At 42.2% G+C, this 23,950-nt stretch overlaps 1 protein-coding gene across 10 annotated transcripts in view; it reads right to left on the bottom strand.

The window, feature by feature from the left end:
* Positions 1-23,544, bottom strand: part of LOC121559826 (tight junction protein ZO-1) — a gene marked incomplete at its 5' end in the record, with an annotated part of 131,056 nt that extends 107,512 nt beyond the window's left edge. For all 10 annotated transcript variants that reach the window (XM_045218072.1, XM_045218077.1, XM_045218078.1 and 7 more), the window contains 1 exon segment: positions 23,241-23,544. In XM_045218072.1, the coding sequence (XP_045074007.1) occupies positions 23,241-23,544 (304 nt within the window).
* Between the last annotated feature and the right edge of the window lie 406 nt (positions 23,545-23,950).

Raw genomic sequence — 23,950 nt, 5'->3', positions numbered from 1 at the left:
GATAATCTACCATTTACATAGGAGTGGTTAAAACATGCTAATAACGGTCCTCTTAGTATTTCAAAAAGGTTTGGTATACCTCGATTGGTATGCCATCCAACCCCTGGAGTTTTCCCGGACTTAAAGTCTTTAATTGCATCCAGAAGTTCCTCCTCTGTAATTTCACCTTCACATGAGTCTTTCTGTGTGGCTGTTAATTTGACATTATCAATAGGAAAAAAAATCTCTACAATTAGCTTCAGTTAGAGGAGATGGAGGCGACTGAAAAGAAAACATATGCTTAAAATACTTTGTTTCTTCCTTCAAAATATCATTAGGTGAATTATGGGTGACTCCGTCAATTGTAACCAGTTTCATTAAGTTCTTTTTGGTAGCATTCCTATGTTGAAGATTAAAAAAGAATTTTGTGCATTTTTCCCCATATTCCATCCAGTTTGCTTTATTTTTATAATATATTACACTTGATCTTTCTTGAATAAGTTTTTCCATTTCTTTTTGTTTTTCCTCTAATTTATTCTGAGCCTCTATGTTACAGTTTTTATTGCCATCTATCTGTTCTGTTAGACTTTCTATTTCCTTTCTTAGTATAAACTCTTTTGACCTAAATTGCTTTTGTTTTCGAGATGAGTACTGAATTGCATGGCCTCTAAAGGCACATTTAAAGGTGTCCCATACAATAAGGGGATTCGCTGTACCTAAGTTATGTTGGAAAAAGTCAGTTATAAATTCCTTTGTTCTAATTATAAATAAATTATCATCTAATAGGCTTTGATTAAATTTCCAATATCCTCGCCCACGTGGAAATTCAGTCAGAGTAATGTATATGCCTATTATATGATGGTCCGACCGCATTCTGTCCCCTATCAACACTTTTTTTACTTTTGGTGCCAACGAGAATGAGATAAGAAAGAAGTCAAGACGACTAGCTTGATTCAGTCTCCGCCATGTATATCTCACTAGATCAGCATATTTAAGCCTCCATATATCTACTAGTTCTAATGTATCCATGACATTCACAATTTCCTTAAGAGCATGTGGGTGATTGTTTGTGGTGTGATTTCCTTTTCGGTCCATTGAGCTATTTAAAACAGTATTATAATCCCCCACCATAATAATATTGTCTTGAGTTGCTTGCAGGCTTGATAATTTATTATATATATTGTCAAAGAATTGTGGATCATCATTATTTGGTCCGTAAAGGTTAATGAGCCATATCTGTTTATTGTCCAATACCATATTTAAAATAATCCATCTACCTTGCGTATCTATTTGGACAATTTGCACATTCGGATCGAAATTACTATTAATTAATATCATCACCCCTTTTGAATTTCTTTGCCCATGGGAGAAGTATATTTCCCCCATTCTTTTTTCCACGCTACTTCATCTCGAATTGTTGAATGAGTTTCCTGTATACAATAGATATTATATTCCTTCTCTTTGAGCCATGTAAATATTGTTCTTCTTTTGTTATTATCAGCTAAGCCATTACAATTATAACTGGCTATACTTATTTCACCATACACCATAATGAGATACAAGTTTCAAGTCTATTTATCATTATATATGTTTGTAAATTTACCAATAAAAAATAGCGTAATGATTGAGTGTCCATATAGCTGTACCGTGATATTTGCATTGCTACGGAGTAACCCTTCAATTGTTCTCCACTAATTCCCCCGCTAAAGCCCCTCCCCATCCCAAGTTGAGCCGTCATCCCAGTGATCAGCATCCCCCCACGTCCCTCCGTATCCCTAAGGCCCTAAGAGGCCAGGACCCATCCATCGAAAACAGCACACAGTGCCACCCACAAAACAGAAGCAGGTTAACCGCCAAAAGCATTTCCAATGCTTTCACCTCTATATATATATATCTATATAACTATTATTTTATTTTTTATTATGCATATCCTATTTTCCATCATTATCAATTAATATGCGTAATAATGTCGGCAGTTCACGCATAGGATTCTAACATATAACCAGGATTGCCATTGTATTACATTTAATTCATTGACAAGCAATTATTATCCTAGCAAATAATTCCCGCGGTCCATCCCATACCCCCCCCCCCAACATCCCCACCCCCCCCCACAACAGATGCCAGACCAGCACACACGCACATACTCACATACTCCAACACACTCAACCCCCCTCCTCCACAATCCACCATAAAATCCAATACTCAACGGCTGTTATATCCCAGAGCCCAACTCGAGAAATAACTTGATCTACGAGTGCACATACAGTTAAAGCTGATTGAGAAAGCATGCAAATTGAGCAGAAATTGACAACAATGTGAGATTTGATTAATCTACTTAATCTATGTCAAGTCCTAGGTGATGGAGATCAGATCCACCCTCTTCACCTGAGACACAAACACTCTGATCCCCTGTTGTAACCATTTTCCCAAGCATCTCCATGCGGTCAGACCTTTGATTATTTTGTGCCACCTGGGCCACAATGATAAACCCCCGCTCTGATTGTCCGAGTGTGACCCCCTCCCCCATGGGTTACTGCAGCCAGTGTTGCCAGCACTGCCACTACCTGGGTGGGCGTACCCCACCGGAATCCCCACCGGCTAGGTAAAAGGTCGTCAAGGTTCTCATTAGCAGCTTTGAGAATTTCCTTGTATATTATGCTCTCCCATCAGGGGGCTCTGGCTTTGTAGGACCAACCCTGCCAGGCAGGCTCAGAATCTTGAGGGGGCGGTGCTGCTCAAGTAGGTCTCTGACCGCATTTATTTCTCTATTTAGGCTGCATATTCACAGCAGGTCCATAAAATAGATGGGAACTTCTCTTTGGTGTATGGGTCGCTCAGGTGGGTGTCCAGGTTATAGGGTTAGGGATCTTTCCATCATGATAGGACAATGAATAATTAGATTAGATGTTTACTATATTTAAAAATGTATATCCCTCATCTACACAAAATTGAAAGCTCTCTCTCACTACCCCTGTTCATAGACCCCCGGTCGGCTCTGGGATATGCAACCATTTCCCCTCTCACTCACTTAACGCCGTACCTTTTCAAACACAAAAATGCACACCACATGGTTGACTGCGGAAGAAATGGGCCGAGCGTGCAAACGCACCCGCATCCACATCTGCTGCAAGGGGGAAAGGACGCCAGAGAGAACACAGGACCAACCACAACAACCATCCGCCAAAACAACAACCGCCCGCCAAAAAATCCATGTTCTAATTATTTGTATATAAAGATGTATTATTCTGCTTGTTATATCGTTTTATCCATTTATAAAATACTATACTTACTATAAATATTATTTAATATTACAATCCCTATCATTGCTAGTATCAGGTGCTCCAATATTTGACTCCTCCATTACAACTTTTAGAATAGCCATGGAGTAGTCTTTGTGTCTCTGAACATTTGGTTGTCAATATATAATTTATCCACCACTAGTGCAACACGTTTCCCTTTTAATCTGTTTTCCTTGAAGATTGGATACAGAACTTTGCGCCTTTCTACAATCTCCTTCGGGAACTGATCATTCATGCCTATTTTCGTGCCAGCAAGTCTTTTTCCCAGGCTTTTCACCATAGCTTTGTCCTTAAAAAAAGCAAATTTGGCAACGATCGGGCGCTCATATTTCTGTCCTCTTTTTCCGAAACGATGTACACGTTCGAGTAAGTGGGCAGGTCACTTACATACAAAGTTTCACATTTCTAGTCAATTTAGTTCATACTGAAAGTTAAAGTCAAATGTGAAATCAGAAACCCAAGAGTGAAGTGGAGAAGCTGGGAGAGGAGAGCAGAGCGGAGGGAGATGTATTTGTGGTTTTGCAGCTGGAACTGCCACTGGATAATGGGTACATTACACATTTAAAGGAAATCTGAAAAAAAGGAGAGAGAATGTTTCACAATATAGGTGGTGGGGAAATGCAGACAACAAAGATATTAACTCCACTTCAGGTTTTACAGAGGCTGCTGCTGCAGCACTAATCTGCATACTGTTACTGTATTCCCTTCATCATGCACTACCAATGTCTTTTTTCCATAATATGCAAAGATAATTTCATAAGTGAGATATGTGTATTGTCATCAGCTAAGGTGTCAAAGCCCTTGGGGGGGGAGAAAAGGTCATTACACATCTGCAATATATTGAAGCACATCTAAAATGATGGCATGGAATGATGAGCGTACTGAATAAGAGATAACAACCACTGTGCCCTTCAGTTTCAGCCAATGTCTCATATGTCCTATTCTCCTAAAACCCAGCAGCATCACAGGGTATGCAGAGACAAATGGCCCAGTTAAATGTCGCCATGGCTTGGAATGAGAATAAATGCCCATTTTAGCTCCAAGACATTTCAGCCTTCTTGACTGAGCACATTGAATTGGGGAGCTTGCAGCACACCACCACTGCACACTCTTCATATAAATTACCTAGATTGGTTCCTCTTCTTTTATTTTTACTACTGCAGCAAACCTTGTTGCCATGGAAACAGACCGAGGGGGAGGGGAGCCTCAAATCATAGCTTTCAGAATCAATTTATTTGGGCATGCCAAGGCAGGAACATTTTAAAGACTGGTGAACCTGTTAGAGAGGATCCATCTTATCTCTCACCCTGCTGTGGTCCCCATTTACACACACTCAGGCATGGAAAACACCTTACACTTGCACAAAGGAATTAACCATATCAACATGTATATTCACAATAATGTGTACAATAACTATAACTGAAAATATATGTAAGTATTTTTCTGGTTGCACAATCCCCTCCCTGCTTATACAAAAAGCAAAACAAGGCCATCCCCAGGGAGATTAATAAAAATATTTATTATTACCCTTTGTGACAGAGCCTGGGGAGAGGCCACTACCACGGACCAGAGCTAAGTGGGTCTCAGGTACAGAGGCTCAGTGAGGCAGAGTAAACGGTTCAAACTAGGTTTGGGCGATATTACGATATAATCGGAAATCAAGATGTTTGACTGGCTCCGCCCGGAGTCAGGCACAGCACAACAGTGCAGCTCACAGCCGGGCGACACGCCAAATTACCTACCTATTCCTATTTGCCATAGCCTTTTTCAATAAATATGTAGGTAGCCTACTATTAACATTATGCAAGAGTAGGCCTACAATGTTGATTGTAGACCGAGCAGAGTGCCAAAATCTGCGCAAAATGTCAGAAAACATTTCTCTTCCTCACCCCTCCAATGTCGGATGATCATGTGCCTTTTGCAGTGTACACTCTGTTGTCTGGCTTGTTTTAAAAGCTTAATTTCCCTTTTTGTCCCAATCCCCATTTTATTTGAATGTGACTTGTTGGTCTAGGCATATCTTTCATGATCAACTTTCAAATTAATCTAGGCCAGTAACACATTTCCATCTCAGAAAGCTGTTTGTGAATAGCCTAAATAAAAACATATGGTAATGAGAGAGAGAGAGAACCAACAATTGCAACATAGAATAATCGAATGGGAAGTTTAAACAAACCTTACGTTTCTGGCCTCCACCTGACCAAAGCTTTAGGAAAAACAAATCCTTGCAAACAAAACGGCCAATAATATAGGCCTACACTAGCTACTGTCAATAAAATTAGCAGTAAACGTTACTTGTACAAGTTAAACTTCTAAACAGATATTTATATTATTGTGGAAGTGTTTATTCATATCCTTGAATTGCGCAACGGGCATTACACAGCAGCGCTTTCAGTATGCGGGAACAAAAAATAAATGTTGCCTATAAAAAGAATAACTCACATTTGCATAGGCTACAAATTACAAAATCAATAAAGTAAACAAAATATGTACGAAATTAACAAAATAAATTACAGCACAAATAAGTTTATGGCACACAACAGAATATTCTAGCCTAGGCTACATTTATTTCGAATAAGACGCATCTGTGAACGCAATGAAGAACCATTCGGACTATTTTCCTTTTCATTATCTATTAACCTACCTAAAGGTTTCTGGCACGGAACACAAGCATGTTCACCTTTTCTGGCTTTGATAGACTGGGTGGGGTAACAATATTGCCTGCTGTAGGCCTACTGAAAACACGTTCAAACGAAACGCTTTTTGCACAGATGCAGAGGTATTTGAGGGCGACGTTGGCCAAGAGCGGAAAGACACCCTCATTCCCTCTCCACCATACCAGTGGGTCATCATCTCCTACGATGACATCATAGAGTAGAAAGGATGTGAGCTCTACACTGGCCCGCTGTTGCGCACTGAGGGTGACTGTTTGCTTAGCTCTCCCAACAAGACTGCCAAGTGATGTCTTCTATGGTGAAAATGCGCACTCGATCTCAGTTGAAATGGTCCGAAATCACCATTGAATCACCATTAAAAGTTATCGGTACAGATCCATTTACTGCGTTGCTAGGCAACGCAACGAAGCGCTCCCACCTGCCTCTGGTTAAAAAAATAGAAGATTCAATCGTATATCAAAGACGTTTGGACAGGTCGTTGGGATGATGTGTCATTCCAGACATCACCCAACCCTTGTTCAAACTTAAGTTTTATTTCATAATTGCTCAACAGAAATGCTTACAAATAAGAAACTTCAAGTATTACTTAAAATACCAAACATTATCTTAACCTGAGTCTTTTAGCCCCAACCAGTCTGCTTGTCACGCCCTGGCTCTGGGGACTCTAGTATGTTGAGCCAGGATGTGAGTTTTCATTTGTTTCGTTTCTAGTTTAGTATTTCTATGTTGGCCAGTGTGGTTCTCAATCAGAGGCAACGTGTATCAGCTGTTGCTTGTTGTCTCTGATTGGGAACCATACTTAAGCAGCCAGTTTTCCCACAGTGTTTGTGGGATCTTGTTCCTATTAGGTTGTGTTTGAGCCAAGGACGTCACGTTATCGTTTTGTTGTTTTTGTTCGTGTATCATTAAATAAAAGTATGTTCACCTTCCATGCTGCGCCTTGGTCCTCTGTTCCCGACGATCGTGACAGAAGATCCCACCAAAACTGGACCAAGCAGCGTGTCCAGGAGCCATCGCCAGGGGAATCTCTAGCGGATCGCCTTTGCAACCTCGACTGGGCCAAGCCAAGTGAAGAGCAGAGAGGTTGGACTTTGGAGCAGTGGAGTAAGAGTCTCGACTGGGCCAAGCCAAGTGAAGAGCAGAGAGGTTGGACTTTGGAGCAGTGGGGTGAGAGTCTGGCGAGAGATCTGGAGGCCTGGTCCACGGGGAGGAGAGACACCCAGAACATTTTTAGGGGGGGGCTCACGCCGTGGACGACGGGGCAGCAGGAGGCCGCGATAGAGCGGTCCAGCGGGTTGGCAGAGGAGGCCGCCAGGTTAAGGGGGCCACTGGTCACAAAGGGGAAGGAAAGTGTAGAGGCAAGGCGAGAGGTACTGGGGTGTGTTACCAGTCCGGTCCGGCCCGTTCCTGATCCCCGCTTAGGGCCAGTGGTGTGTGTCCCCAGTACGGTCCGGCCTGTTCCTGTCCCTCGCATCGAGCCTGTGGTGCGCGTCGCCAGCCCGGTCCGGCCTGTTCCTGCTCCCCGCATCGAGCCTGTGGTGCGCTTCGCCAGCCCGGTCCGGCCCGTTCCTGCTCCCCGGACCAAGTCAGTGGTGCGCTTCGTCAGCCCGGTCCGGCCCGTTCCTGCTCCCCGCACCAAGTCAGTGGTGCGCTTCGTCAGCCCGCTCCTGCTCCCTGCACCAAGTCAGTGGTGCGCTTCGTCAGCCCGGTCCGGCCCGCTCCTGCTCCCCGCACCAAGTCAGTGGTGCGCTTCGTCAGCCCGGTCCGGCCCGCTCCTGCTCCCCGCACCAAGTCAGGGGTGCGTTTCGTCAGCCCGGCTCGGCCCGTTCCTGCTCCCCACACCAAGCCAGTGGTGTGCGTCGTCAGTCCGGCACAGCCCGTGCCTGTTCCACCGGTGCCTGGTTCGGCACGGGTCAGCTGCTTCACGCCGGAGCTAGAGCAATCCGCTCCACCAGTGTGCAGTCCAGCTCCGGTCAGCAGGGTCAGACCGGACCAGGGGTACTTTGGGGGGTTAGAGAGGGAGTGGGGATCATGCCCGGAGCCGGATCCGCCGCCAAGGCGGAGTGCCCACCCGGTCCCTCCCCTGTGGTGTTTGGTTGGCGCGGTCAGAGTCCGCGCCTTTGGGGGGGGTACTGTCACGCCCTGGCTCTGGGGACTCTAGTATGTTGAGCCAGGGTGTGTTTTCATTTGTTTCATTCTAGTTTAGTATTTCTATGTTGGCCAGTGTGGTTCTCAATCAGAGGCAACGTGTATCAGCAGTTGCTTGTTGTCTCTGATTGGGAACCATACTTAAGCAGCCAGTTTTCTCACAGTGTTTGTGGGATCTTGCTCCTATTAGGTTGTGTTTGAGCCAAGGACGTCACGTTATCGTTTTGTTGTTTTTGTTCGTGTATCATTAAATAAAAGTATGTTCACCTTCCACGCTGCGCCTTGGTCCTCTGTTCCCGACGATCGTGACACTGCTGCTGTCTCCAGTCCTCTCCCCCTCAAATGGGAGCAGCAGCAGCCTACTCAACTGTTGGGGCTGATTGTCCAGTCAATCACACACTTCAATTACTTATTACCCTCAGCTAGGCTCCATTAGCCTCCCAACAGGGAAGGTGCTGGAAAGGCTGGAAGGGCACGGCAAGAGGGCTTGTTTCCTCCAGCGCCATACCCTTGAAAACACACATGCCTATAGGCAGCAGCGTTGGGGAAGCTACTCTGAAAATATAGTTTACCTAGCTACCAATTACTTCACCAGTGGGGACTGCTCATTTAGGGCAGGTGGGGCTCTTGTTTTGAGCCCCACCTTTGTAGCAAAAAAAATATATATACATATTTGTTGTTGTTGTTTTGTTTTTTGGGGTTGCCTGTTTTGCATGTTATTTTGGCATTAATACGTGTCACATATCAGTTTGCAAACAATGTAAAAAAAAGAATCTCAAATATACAATATATTTTGATTTGTTTAACACTTTTTGGGTTACTACATGATTCCATATGTGTTATTTCATAGTTTTGATGTCTTCACTATTATTCTACCATGTGAAAAATAGTAAAAATAAAGAAAAACCCTTGAATGAGTAGGTGTGTCCAAACATTTGACTGGTACTGTATGTATACTGTAGCTATGAAAGTAATATTAAGTGTATGTTGTGTAGTAAGCTGTTAGCTGTTGGTTGTGCACATGAAGCCTTTAGCCTGTTTTAGAGAAATGTAATCATCGAATATTGTAAGAGCTTTCATTGTCTGCTTATATGCCCCCTTTATTTATCCTACGGTTCTGACTTGGTGTACAGGGAGAATACTGTAAGAACGGCCCATGTTCTGAATTCTGTCGCTGTACATTACAAAAGTGCTGAACAAATAGTTATATTGACTACGTCCATCCTACCTCGCTCATTAATGTCTTAATCGAAATTACTGATTGCCTCTTATCTACTCATCGTACCCTTATGCCATAGTTTGTACATCTCAATTATAAGTAGAAACCACATTTGTTTAAGCAAGTCAGCCATATCAGCTATGTTTTTTTTTTTTAAGGCAGTAAATGAGGCTGAATGAACTGTTTCCCTACCAGACAAGGCTCCGCTGATCATGTGTAGCAGTGGTGAGGTGTTGGGACTCTGCTGTTGAGACAGCTTTATGTAGGCCCTAACAGTTTGTGGGCACCATTTGTCACCGTTATAGTGCAATTAATGTATTGTTTAGTGTTGTGTTGTATTGTGTAGTGGCTTTGCTGGCATGCATATAAAAAATAAAAATAAAATGCCCCACCAAGATGTGCATGCTATAATCAACTCTGTACTTCACACTGCAAGAAGTTAAGCTACACTAAAGCTACCCTTAAGAAAAATGTAGTTTACTACAACTCAATTTACTTTGAAAAAGTAGTTCACTACATCCAAACTATTTTGTGACAAATTATCATATGTAAATGTGATAGACTACAAATTGCAAGAACTGATAACTTTGGGGACATATGTTAACAGAATGTGTAATTTAGCGTATAAAACACAAAAGCTATATTTCAAGTGAGAATTAGGCAGGTCAGATGCCGAAAGAGAAAGTATTTTATTTTATTTTATTTTTGCAAAAAAAAGTTAGCTACACTGCTACATGGCAAAAAAAGAAATTCACTACTGAATACACTACCTGGATTTGAATTTAGTTCAACTAACACCAAGATACTGCAAAATGTAGTTTAATTACTAGTTGTTCACTACTCCCCTACACTGATAGGGTGCCATCCTGTCATGGTCCGTAGAATTTGAAAACACTGCAGGGCGAACTACTGTACTGTATTGTATGTTACAACTTGGATACAGTACAGTACAGCTATCTCCTGCAGCCCCTACCTCTGTAAACAAACACACAGGCACACACAATATCGGCTGGCCCTGTCCACTTATATCAATACCAAGGCACAGGGTGGGGCTGTAGTCATGGCTTGGAATAAGCTTCTGTCTCTCTCAAGCAAAACTCTACAAACATCCACCCCTCCGCGCTGCCTGGCCGCCTGTATGCAGTGCTGATCAGCAGACTCTATAATGTGACAGATCAATACCTTACAGAGGAAAGAAGACTGCCTAACATACTAATTTGAACACACATTCACAAACATGCACAAAAGCCTGCAGGCATCCCGCACCGCCCACACATACAGTATGAATTCATGCTTACACAGTACTTGATTGTATAATTTAATGTGTACAGTACACCCAAAGGATTGCATGCACAAGACAATAAGGTATCCTTGTACAGTACACAGGCAGGCAGGCTACTCAAGTGGACCTATAGATCGTCATGCTATCTATAGAATATCTGCTCTGATTCCTTGCCTGTCATGAACTTCCCGGCACCATTAGAAATGAATAGCTACACTGAGAGGAAGGACCAAACATTAGAAACATGAGAGAGAGACAGCGTCTGTTCTGTTGCTCTGTGAGAAATGGTGGTGTCTTTAATTCCTCTTATCTTCATTAAAAAGGAAACATCTATAAGGGCTGTAATGAGAGCTCATGCAACACAGGGGTGATAGAGCACCTCCAAGGAATAATACACAGTGTGGAAGAACACTGGCAGTAGAGCACACTTAAGGGCTGTTCTCTTTCTCTTTGATATAGGTCTGAATGGTACCGGGGAGGCCAATCATATACTGTTCCTGGCCAGTGAAGCTCCATTCCAGCTTCGTTGTGTACTGAGTTTGGCAACGCAACACCACTGGCTAGTATATCATGGAAGATACGAGACTTGGGGAGAAAAAGGGAACAAATCTGAAGCTGTAGCCTACATTATTACGTTCACCAGCCAATCAGAAAAGGGGGAAATAAACCTGCAGAGAAACTCTCTGATTGTGGCACCTGATCATTTGTGAAATCCTCTTAAAAGATAGGTAAGGATAATAATGGACACAGGGTTAGGGTCAAATCCATCTTAAATCACCATGTATGAATTGAAAAAAAATCCCACAGCGTAAAAAAAACTTCTATTGAGTTTTCTGGGTTCATGGTTTGAATGTTCAATAAATTTTCTGAATTGTCTGACTTCAAAGGAAATGAGCCTAACCTTGTGTGGAAAAGGTCACAATAATACCATTATCATAACAGTGGTTAGAGGGATTCAAACATGGCTGAACACGACAGAGATGAGCGCGGGCTTGATCGTTTGTGTGTAGGTGTGTATATTTATATAATCGTGTGTGTATAATCGTGTGTGTGTACGCTGTATGTGCAAATTAATAGAAGGACAATGTGATGTCAAGGGTAAACAGCTCCTATGGGGGAAGGATGTAGGCAATTTTCATAAGTACGTGGTACATTTTCACAACTCTTAGTACAAAACTCAAAACAGATCATCAAAAAGGCAACAACAAAAAAATTACTCTAAGCACATTTTGTATTAACTAAGTACAACCCACAAAATCATAGTCACTTTTTCACCAGACTTAATCAGTGTTTCATCTAGAAATGAAACATGTTTCACATTGAAATACATGTTCATACACTGTAAATAAATAAATAAAATATATATAATTTAAAAAAAACACCCACTAATCTAGTTGTTTCAACTAATTATTATGAAGTAACTGGTTCCACAGACTTTCTTTAGTTTACTCAACTTTTCGGACAAAGTGTTCCCTGAACGTTTTTAGTTGGTCCAAACTAAACTCCAACATGAGAAAACGTAGGCAAACATTTTTTATCAACTTAAATGATGTGTTTACTCAATTTGTTTCATATGTTCATTCAACTAGACAAATTGAGTCTACAATACATAAGTACAATACAATACTGAAAAATACAATACATGATTACAATAATGGGAGATGTATGATTGCCATCCCCATGAGCGTACCAACCTCCTTCAGCCATGGATGAGGCATGCAATGACATCAATCTAGACCTATGTCAGGCCTAGATTCGCCATGCCAAAAGGTTTTTCCCACATTTTTTTTGCAACAATGATTGTAAAATATGTCTTCAATGATCACACCTTGGGATAGAAATTATGGAAATTTGATGTTCAGTTAATTTTAATGGGTAGTGCAAATGTATTGCCTAATGTGAAAACAGTGTAATGTACTGTAATTTACTGTACTGTAGTATATTACATTGAAAGGACAATTTTGAAACCTGCATCTTGCATTTTTTGCTATTGGATTAACTGGTTGTTAAAATAATTACATTGAGAAGATATCATTATGTTGTGTTTTGGTGATTGAATCAACGTTCTCATGATATTTCACAGTAAACTTTGGATCGATGGTTTTGTGGTGAAAGATGACTTCAAACAGAATTAATGCACAATAAATAGTTTTGAATATGAGACTTGCTTTGTTGCAAGTGTAACCAGTTTGGAGTTTTGTACTAAGAGTTTAGAATATTCACCACATACTTGTGAAATAGTACCAAAGCGATTGATTTTTTATTTTTTTTATAGGGGTTTGGCTATGACTACGGATAGCCTTATCCACAGGACATTCTGCAGTGTGTGTGTGTGAAGTGCGGGTGTGATGTGCCTGTGTGCTTCTCAATGTTAAAAACAACGTGATTACAGCCTAATAATGCACTATTTGTTAGGTAGGTATCAGTGTCAAGAACACATGAATTTGCAGGGACCCCAGAGGCTTCAGAGCACAGTAACGCACATCTGTGGTCAATTTGAAAGGCTGCCAGCTAATCCAGACTCCATGTGCCGCCCGCCATTGTTTGTTTGTTTATTTTTGTACTTGTTCGCTTGTGTTCAGCAGACACCAAGCACTTCATCTACACCTAATGCACCAGACAAGGATGAATACAATGATATATTCTTAGATCTATTGTATTTCCATGAGCTATATTTATTATATTACGATAAAAACAGACCTGAGTGAAATCGGCATGGGCTGCATGTGTGGCAAAGGTAGCGTGTGTGTTATCATGTGCGTGTGTGCACACATATACGCTTGTACATAAATGTGTGTGTTCCCGTGTGTTAGTGTGTTGGAGGTTGGATGCGTGCTGTAGTGCTACCCTGGAGCAGGAGGCACCTGACCGCTCCACAGCTGGGCCTCTGACACGACAGAATAAGCCAAAGCAACACAGACAGACTACAGTCCCAACACACACACGCGTGACTGACTGGGTTTACTGGGCTAACTGGCAGTGTATCAGCGCAGTGATCTGCACTAAGTGATGCATGTGACCCCAGATCGTAAAGCTCCATTGTGTTAATTAGACAGATTGTTCAGCAATAATCAGCTTTCTGTGGGGCTGTTCGAACACCTCCTATTCTAGATGTTTACACCTGTAAGACAGGTGTACACTCACAAACACACACACACGTGCGTACACATACATATACAGTATATGCACGTCTGCACACTCATACAAGCACACACACGACTAATGGTTCCTCTGAGGTAAGAAAGGCCTTAACCCTGATATCCATTGCAGTTTTTCACTGTGTTGTGTTCTAAGAACAAAGTACCCAGACATGTGAGAATTGTGAGTGATAAGATCAGTGTGTGGGTCTGCCTACACATAGGAAATATCTTAATCTATTCCGAACACTCTGCAGCCCGTTGTCACACTTTTCTCTCATTCCTCATAAACTGTATCCATGTCATAACCTCTACTCCTCCCTCTCATTCATCCCCCTACTCCTCTAATCCATTCCTCATCTCTCTCTCCCTTCTGTCTCTCTCTCTCTCTCTCTGCACGTAGCACTCTCACTGGAGTTTGCAGGGCGTTTTCATCACCTGCAGAATAGAATCATTGCACACAAAGCAGCTGCAGTTATTAGCCATCTCACTACACTATGTTTACCAAGGGGCTCTGCCTCTGTTTACTGTACCCCTTAACTATCATACACAGGTGAAGAGTCTGAATGAAAGGGAAAGGGGATACCTCGTCAGTTTCACAACTGAAATCAAATGTGTCTTCCACATTTAACCCAACCCCTCTGAATCAGAGAGGTGCAGGGGGCTGCCTTAATCGACGTCCACGTCATCAGGAGCAGTTGTTGTTTGGGGTTAAAATGAAGGCTCTTCATGGACAGTACAGACAAGTCAATAACGCACAATGACACGTGGAACATTTCTAGACAACCTCCATTATGAGTCTTTAAAAGGTGCTCCTTTGTCCAAAGGTAAGTACAGTATACCTGAAGTCATAAAGTGATCACAAATCTCCCCTCTCAGCTCATTAGTCTCAGGGAGAGTCCGTTTTAGTTCCATGGCATTGTTCTATATAATCGATCCTCTCTGCTTCAGGGCAGCTGCTTTGCATTAGAAGACAAATGGGGGAGCCATAGGTTTGCCCTGAATAATTAATAACAGCGTTCCCAGGTGAGTTACATCTCCAAACTGCCTCCTTCTTACCGCATTCACCTTCTGGAGGCTCCAGTGCTAAAGGACCTTTATTACCTCCTCCGCTAACATTTACAAAAATAGCTGGAACGGCAAGAAAAACATTGCATTATGGAGTAGATCATTTTCTTAATCAATTACTCATGTTTTTGACTCCCGTTCGTAGACCACTCTTACAATGGTCCCGGGCTACGTGAGGGAGAAAATGGATGCTAATGCGGCTGCTGCATGTGAAGAAGCTAATGCAATGGCTATGAACTCAGTGAGGTGAAATGAAAACTGTCTCATATTGTCCTGTGACATTGTGATAGTCCTGAGTAGGAAAACGAGAGGGAATAGTGCCTGGATGGCGGGGGAGGCTATTGAAATATGGAGAGAGAACATGAAATGATGCAGCAAGGAAGGAGAGATGAAGATTCTATTATGAATATCTTCTCTTGAGTGTCTTTGAAGAGTAGCCTGATTGAAGGATGGCTCAGCTTTGAAGAGGAAATCATATAGAATCATTGCGATTCCCTTCCGCTCTCTCTATCCCCGATCCCTCGATTCAGGTAGATTCATTGACTTACCATGGCCAGTAAAAACATATCTGGTACATTCTATAGAAATATCTAATCCAAAATTCATGTAAACACTGGTATATCATTTTTTCTCTCTCTCTCTCTTGCTCTTTCTCAGTTCTCTGACATCTACCTCTCTCTTTCTCTCTCTTACAATCTCATTTGGGGCCGTGACATGGTGCTCCAAATCAAATCTTTCAGTGAAGAACACTGACTGCCAGCACAGATGACAGCCAGGCTAGGCCTTGGGCTAAAACCTCCTCCTCCAGCTTGAGCAATAGATTTGACATGTACCATCTGAAACATTCCCCTCCTACTTGAGGAGCATATGACCCCTAGGGACAGAATAAAAGAAGGGAGATAGAGAGTTAGTTGTGTGGTTCAAATAGTTCCCTGTGGGTATTCCTTTTACACACGTCTTCAATGCAAGGGTGTCCTGTGGCTAGCCAAGGAAATATTACATTGTGTTCAGTGGAGTCATACAATCACCAGGACATAAAGAAGGCCTATGACTGAAGAATAGGCAACCCTCCAAGGGCCTGGCTGGCAGGGTGTAACAGGAAAGCCATTGACGCTCTGGAGAACACTTATCCTGTCACTCAGACCGTAAAACACTCTTTTAAGCCTGATAGATGAAACAAAATTGCACACACACCAATAAAGACAAAATAAACTTCAGCCGTTAAAACTGTAGGCCTATATGAAATTACAGCATTAATAGCACTATTAAGGCCTACAGTGCATTTGGAAAGTTTTCAGAACCCTTCCCTTTTTCCACATTTTGTTACGTTACAGCCTTATTCTAAAATGGATTAAATAAATAAATAAACATCAATCTACACACAATACCTCATAATGACAAAGTGAAAACAGGTTTTTAGATTTGCTTGCAAATATAAAAAAATATAAAAAATAAAATACCTTATTTACATAAGTATTCAGACCCTTTAATATTATACTCGAAATTGAGCTCAAGTGCATCCTGTTTCCATTGATAATCCTTGAGATGTTCCTACAACTTGATTGGAGTCCACCTGTGGTAAATTCAATTGATTGGACATGATTTGGAAAGGCACACACATGTCTATATAAGGTCCCACAGTTGACAGTGCATGTCAGAGAAAAAAACCAAGCCATGAGGTCGAAGGAATTGTCCTTAGTGCTCCGAGACAGGATTGTGTCGAGGCACAGATCTGGGGAAGGGTGCCAAAACATTTGGCCGTCCGGCCAAACTGAGCAATCGAGGGAGAAGGGCCTTGGTCAGGGAGGTGACCAAGAACCCGATGGTCACTCTGACAGAGCTCCAGAGTTCTTCTGTGGAGATGGGAGAACCTTACAGAAGGTCAACCATCTCTGCAGCACTCCACCAATCAGGCCTTTATGGTAGAGCGGCCAGACGGAAGCCACTCCTCAGTAAAAGGCACATGACAGGCCGCTTGGAGTTTGCCAAAAGGCACCTAAAGGATACTCAGACCATGAGAAACAAGATTATCTGGTCTGATGAAACCAAGATTGAACTCTTTGGCCTGAATGCAAGCGTCACGTCTGGAGGAAACCTGGCACCATCCCTACGGTGAAGCATGGTGGTGGCAGCATCATGCTGTGGGGATGTTTTTCAGCGGCCGGGACTTGGAGACTAGTCAGGATCGAGGGAAAGATGAACAGAGCAAAGTACAGAGAGATCCTTGATGAAAACCTGCTCCAGAGCGCTCAGGAACTCACACTGGGGCGAAGGTTCACCTTCCAACAGGTCAACGACCCTAAGCACACAGCCAAGACAACGCAGGAGTGGCTTCGGGACAAGTCTTTGAATGTCCTTGAGTGGCCCAGCCAGAGCCCGGACTTGAACCCAATCAAACATCTCTGGAGAGACCTGAAAATAGCTGTGCAGCGACGCTCCCCATCCAACCTGACAGAGCTTGAGAGGATCTGCAGAGAAGAATGAGAGAAACTCCCCAAATACAGGTGTGCCAAGCTTGTAGTGTCACCCCCAAGAAGACTGGAGGCTGTAATCGCTGCCAAAGGTGCTTCAACAAAGTACTGAGTAAAGGGTCTGAATACTTATGTAAATGTAATATTTCTGTTTTTTATTTGTAATACATTTGCAAACATTTCTAAAAACCTGTTTTCGCTTTGTCATTATGGGGTATTGTGTGTAGATTGAAGAGGGGAAAAAAACAAATTAATCAATTTTAGAATAAGGCTGTAACAAAACAAAATGTGGAAAAAGTCAAGGGGTCTAAATACCGTCCGAATGCACTGTATATTCACTCTTATTAGTAGAAATATAACCTGTAATAGTGGGACACGTGCCAGGACTCATTATGTTTGTGTGTATTTGTGTTTTTATGTGTGTTTATGTGCGTGCACGTTGATATGTGTGTGTGTCTGCATGTGTGTTTGTCTGTGTGTACACTCGTACGTGCACATTTCTTATGTGTGTGTGTGTGCACACGTACGTGTGTGTGTGTAAGTGTTGTCACAATACCAGAATTTTGACTTCGATACTGATACCAGGTTTAGTATCACAAGACTCAATACCCTCACGATACTTGATACCAATACGATACCACAGCAAAACAAGAAGGTGTATTAGTCAAAGTCACAGAATGGCACACGATCCAGACAGACCTTTTGAGTTCAATATCATTACATCTGAAATTTTAGATTTTTGAATGTATGCATTAATTAATCAATTATACAATAATTTCAACTTGTTTTGGCTGATTTCATGAGGCTACAGATGAAAAATAATCTGTTTACCTTCCATTTTGGACTTGAGACGTGAGGCGGGGGAGACGAAGTGAATGAATACAGTTTTTGGTGACAATCAGCTTTGTAATCAGCAATATTTTGTGTTATGGTTGTGCATATTATCACAAACAAGGTACTCTAGTGAATTGATGTTGGCTTCAGCTGTAAGCTAGCAAGGAAAGTTAGCCTACAAAGCTGGAAGCTACCAGTATCTTCTTGCATTGTAGTGTTCTAGCCTGTACTGGACATTGCTTTGGGAACAGTAATTAGCAGTTTCAACATTTCTACATGCCGTGTTGCATTAATCAAGTGTATTAACTTCTGTGCAGCATAAATGGTGATGCAGCCCAGACTCCCAGTTCAGAGGTTCTTCATGGCAGGCTAGAGCTAGCAATTAGTAAGTTGAGCAGGCACGGGCTCTCGCGCTATGGGGACATCGGCTGCGCTGATACACAGACGTGATATTCTCTCAATCAGTAGACAACGTGAGACACATTTGACAGAAGTACCGAAAGTAACAAAAATTCTAGTACCGAACCGTTTTTCATGTTCTAGTATCGAAAAAGTACAGAAGTTTCGGTGTAACGTGCAACACTAGTGTGTGTGTATGTGTGTGAGTGAGAGCGTGAATGTGTATCCACTCAGGATAGCCATGCTGCTCTGTGCCACCTGGGCCAACGGCACGTCCCTTACTGACACCTCCAGCTCCACCACATCAATAATGGATTCACTTCTGTGAACTGCAAATGTTGCTTTTTCTAAATTTAGTCATAATGAATCCCTCTCATGCACAGACGAAAGGCCGGCTGCTGTGTAGGTGCTGAATAATGAGGCCCTACCCAGACACATGAGGACAGGCCGGCCGCTGTAGAGGTGCCAAATGATGAGCCCTTACCAAAATACATGATCTCCCAATTACCTCCTCATCAAAAACACAAAACAAGCAGATAAAGCTGTTAGTTTAGGCTCCTCTTCCACTGGGCTGGGTAATGTCTGAGTCTGTGTTTGTATCAAGGCGCTTCTAGTGGCGCAGTAAACACAATACGTCTCATGACAGGAGTTACATCTAAAGCAAGTGCAAATCTGTGTGTATTTATGTAAGGTGAATGTTACAAAATGTTGGCTATGTAAGAGAGTTGGCTGTTTTAATTCATGAAATGTCCTGTGTGTTCCAGTGGCACTAAAAAAGCAGTCTTTTTGTGCATTAGTGGCAAGTTGGCATGCTCTCACTTCATAAACCGGTGGTTGCTTTTCTGACACCCATCCCCCTCTCCCCATTCAGAGCAATTCATATGAGATGACCAGAGAGGAGAAACCCACTGCAGATTCCCAGGGTTATCATGGTTTAGAGCTTGATTCAAGCAGCTTACTATTTATCAGATTACTCTTTTTTAGAAGAATAAATCAGTCAGTCAGTCAGTCAGTCAGGGACATATGGAATGCTTTAGGTTTCGCAGAACTCAATGCTGAAGTGACAGAAGTCACATATTGCATAACTGAAGGTTGAGTGTGTGTGTGTGTTTGTGTGTGTGTGTGTGTGTGTGTCACTGAGAATGATTACCAAGGCTGCGTTGCACTGCTTCCCTTTCCATACAAGCTTTCTAATATAGCTGGTGTGCCATCTACGAGAGGGTCCACTTAATAACAACATACATTGCCTTCAGAAAGTATTCACACCCCTTGACTTCCACATTTTGTTACAGCCTGAATTCAAAATGGATGAAATATATTTTTTTCTCACCCATCTACAAACAATACCCCCTAATGACAAATTGAAAACATGTTTTTAGAACTTCTTGCAAATGTATTGAAAATGAAATACAGACATATCTAATTTATATAAGTATTCACACCTCAATACATGTTAGAATTACCTTTGGCAGTGATTACAACTGTGAGTCTTTCTGGGTAAGTCTCTAAGAGCTTTGTACATCTGGATTGTACAATATTTGCACATTATTCTTTTTTAAATTCTTCAACCTCTGTCAAGTTGGTTGTTGATCATTGCTAGACAGCCCTTTTCAAGTCTTTCAATAGATTTCCATGCCAATTTAAGTCAAAACTGTAACTAGGCCACTCAGGAATATTCAATGTCGTCTTGGTAAGCAACTCCAGTGTATATTTGGCCTTATGTTTTAGGTTATTGTCCTGCTGAAAGGTGAATTTGTCTCCCAGTGTCTGTTGGAAAGCAGACTGAACAAAGTTTTCTCTAGGATTTTGCCTGTGCTTAGCGCTATTCTGTTTTTTTTTTATCCTAAAAAACTCCCTAGTCCTTACCGATGACAAGCATACCCATAACATGATGCAGCCACCACTGTGCTTGAAAATATGAAGTGGTACTCAGTGATGTTTGTGCTGGATTTGCCCCAAACATAATGCTTTGTATTCAGGACATAACGTTAATTTCTTCGCCACATGTTTTGCAGTTTTACTTTAGTGCCTTGTTGTAAACAGGATGCATGTTTTGGAATATGTTTTATTATGTACAGGCTTTCTTCTTTTCACTCTGTCTTTTAGGTTAGTATTGTGGAGTAATAACTACAATGTTGTTGATCCATCCTCAGTTTTCTCCAATCACAGCCATTAAACTGTAACTGTTTTAAAATCACCATTAGCCTCATGGTGAAATCCCTGAGCAGTTTCCTTCCTCTCCGACAACTGAGATAAGAAGGACGCCTGTATCTTTGTAGTGACTAGGTGTATTGATACACCATCCAAAGTGTAAATAAGAACTTCACTATGCTCAAAGGGATATTTAATCCATTCTAAATTCAGGCTGTTACACAACAACATTTGGAAAAAGTCAAGGGGTGTGAATACTTTCTTAAGGCACTGTACTTACAGACTATCACTGCGTAAGTGGGAGGCTTGTAGAGCCTATAGAATTCAGTTCAGCCTGTATCAGTAAGGGAAGAGGTTCAATTGGAAACTGCTTTTAATGTATGAGGACAGAGATCAAAGCTTTGCTTTACACCACACTCCATTAGAATACCATCTCCCTTAGGGAACCAAATAATGCAGCTAGCTATGTGGTGGTTTTATCTTTCCTAACAGTTAAAAGGTAGTAGGCCCTATTTACAAAAACATTTTAAACAGGGACAAAATATCAACTCCATTTGCTGATTGTGAATAATGTACTATTTGTCCCCAGATAACCATGAAGTTACATAACAATATTCATGATTTAGTTTATTAACACACCCCTATGAATATTCACTTTTATGCACTTACTTGAACTTACGTGTAGGCACTTACATGAACTGAAAAGCCCATTTGTACAGTAAAGACAGTCATCAGGTTTTCCATTTTGGCAGGGAAAAGAGTAAAACCATTTTCCTTTTAAATTGTCTCTTCGTTGCCTTTGATGATAGTTAAAGAGTTTGTTTAGATTCATGACCAACTATAACTTGACTGCAGGGGGTTTAGAGAATAGCATTTACAGTGGGGAAAAAAAGTATTTAGTCAGCCACCAATTGTGCAAGTTCTCCCACTTGAAAAGATGAGAGAGGCCTGTAATTTTCATCATAGGTACACGTCAACTATGACAGACAAAATGAGAAAAAAAATCCAGAAAATCACATTGTAGGATTTTTAATGAATTTATTTGCAAATTATGGTGGAAAATAAGTATTTGGTCAATAACAAAAGTTTCTCAATACTTTGTTATATACCCTTTGTTGGCAATGACACAGGTCAAACGTTTTATGTAAGTCTTCACAAGGTTTTCACACACTGTTGCTGGTATTTTGGCCCATTCCTCCATTCAGATCTCCTCTAGAGCAGTGATGTTTTGGGGCTGTCGCTGGGCAACACGGACTTTCAACTCCCCTCCAAAGATTTTCTATGGGGTTGAGATCTGGAGACTGGCTAGGCCACTCCAGGACCTTGAAATGCTTCTTACGAAGCCACTCCTTCGTTGCCCGGGCGGTGTGTTTGGGATCATTGTCATGCTGAAAGACCCAGCCACGTTTCATCTTCAATGCCCTTGCTGATGGAAGGAGGTTTTCACTCAAAATCTCACGATACATGGCCCCATTCATTCTTTCCTTTACACGGATCAGTCGTCCTGGTCCCTTTGCAGAAAAACAGCCCCAAAGCATGATGTTTCCACCCCACGCTTCACAGTAGGTATGGTGTTCTTTGGATGCAACTCAGCATTCTTTGTCCTCCAAACACGACGTAGTTGAGTTTTTACCAAAAAGTTCTATTTTGGTTTCATCTGACCATATGACATTCTCCCAATCCTCTTCTGGATCATCCAAATGCACTCTAGCAAACTTCAGACGGGCCTGGACATGTACTGGCTTAAGCAGGGGGACACGTCTGGCACTGCAGGATTTGAGTCCCTGGCAGCGTAGTGTGTTACTGATGGTAGGCTTTGTTACTTTGGTCCCAGCTCTCTGCAGGTCATTCACTAGGTCCCCCCGTGTGGTTCTGGGATTTTTCCTCACCGTTCTTGTGATCATTTTGACCCCACGGGGTGAGATCTTGCGTGGAGCTTCCAGATCGAGGGAGATTATCAGTGGTCTTGTATGTCTTCCATTTCCTAATAATTGCTCCCACAGTTGATTTCTTCAAACCAAGCTGCTTACCTATTGCAGATTCAGTCTTCCCAGCCTGGTGCAGGTCTACAATTTTGTTTCTGGTGTCCTTTGACAGCTCTTTGGTCTTGGCCATAGTGGAGTTTGGAGTGTGACTGTTTGAGGTTGTGGACAGGTGTCTTTTATACTGATAACAAGTTCAAACAGGTGCCATTAATACAGGTAACGAGTGGAGGATAGAGGAGCCTCTTAAAGAAGAAGTTACAGGTCTGTGAGAGCCAGATATCTTGCTTGTTTGTAGGTGACCAAATACTTATTTTCCACCATAATTTGCAAATAAATTCATTAAAAACCCTACAATGTGATTTTCTGGAAAAAAAACTTTTTTTCCCCACTGTAAGCAACATTACGATAATGTATATTATTCATGAGTTAGAAAGGCTGCTGAAAATTTTAGGGTGACACATTATCCATGTCCTCAGAAAACTGTAATTAGAAAGCAAGGGCATAGACTTTTTTAACACGCTTATGCACACACAAACACGCACACGCATACACACACCACCACACATACATTTAGTCCGTTTAAAACTTACATTGGAGTCGAGCAGGTCTATGCTGTCCAGGCTCTTGCTGCGGTGAATGCGGCCCTTGATCCTGCGGAGGGAGGGCTTGCCCTGGCTCATGGGCAGCGAGAGTGTGGAGGTGGCAAACATTACACTGCATCCTCCTATAGCACCAGAACCACACATAGCACCTGCACGAGCAGCGGCACGAGCAGCTGCAGCATTTTCTGCAGCTGCTTCTGCTGAATCCTGAGCTTCCGTAATGGCAGCGGACGAAGCCGCGGTGCCTATCCCCGTGGCACCTATCCCTGACAATCCATCTGTGGGAGTCACCCTGGAACACAGAGGGACAGAGACACCACATTAGTGTTAGCATACAGTACATACATAATCACAACCACACCACACACTTTCAAAATGGAGGGACAAAGCTCAACGCTAGCAGCACAGGAGGAACTGAGGTAAGAGACAGCGGATACCCAGCTGAATACAGGATAGATCAAAACGTTTTTTTCACCCTTTCCTCTTCATTTCTTTAAAGGACACTTTTCCCTGTTGGGTTGAGTGGCATTCAAGGCAAGTGTGCATAATTGGGTGTAATGTCATGTGGTCCCCGGGGGACAGAGGTATAGAGCATCGTTCCTTCTCCTCCATTATTCAGCCAGAGCTAGGCTCTAACATGCACCACCACACTCTCCCACTGAAGAGAACCGCTAGCTGAACAGCACAGCCAGGGCCCA

This window comes from Coregonus clupeaformis, unplaced genomic scaffold, assembly GCF_020615455.1.
Source record: "Coregonus clupeaformis isolate EN_2021a unplaced genomic scaffold, ASM2061545v1 scaf1345, whole genome shotgun sequence".
Classification (NCBI taxonomy): domain Eukaryota; kingdom Metazoa; phylum Chordata; class Actinopteri; order Salmoniformes; family Salmonidae; genus Coregonus; species Coregonus clupeaformis.
The sequence above is the reverse complement of the archived record's forward strand: the minus strand, read 5'-3'. Positions and strand labels throughout refer to the sequence as shown.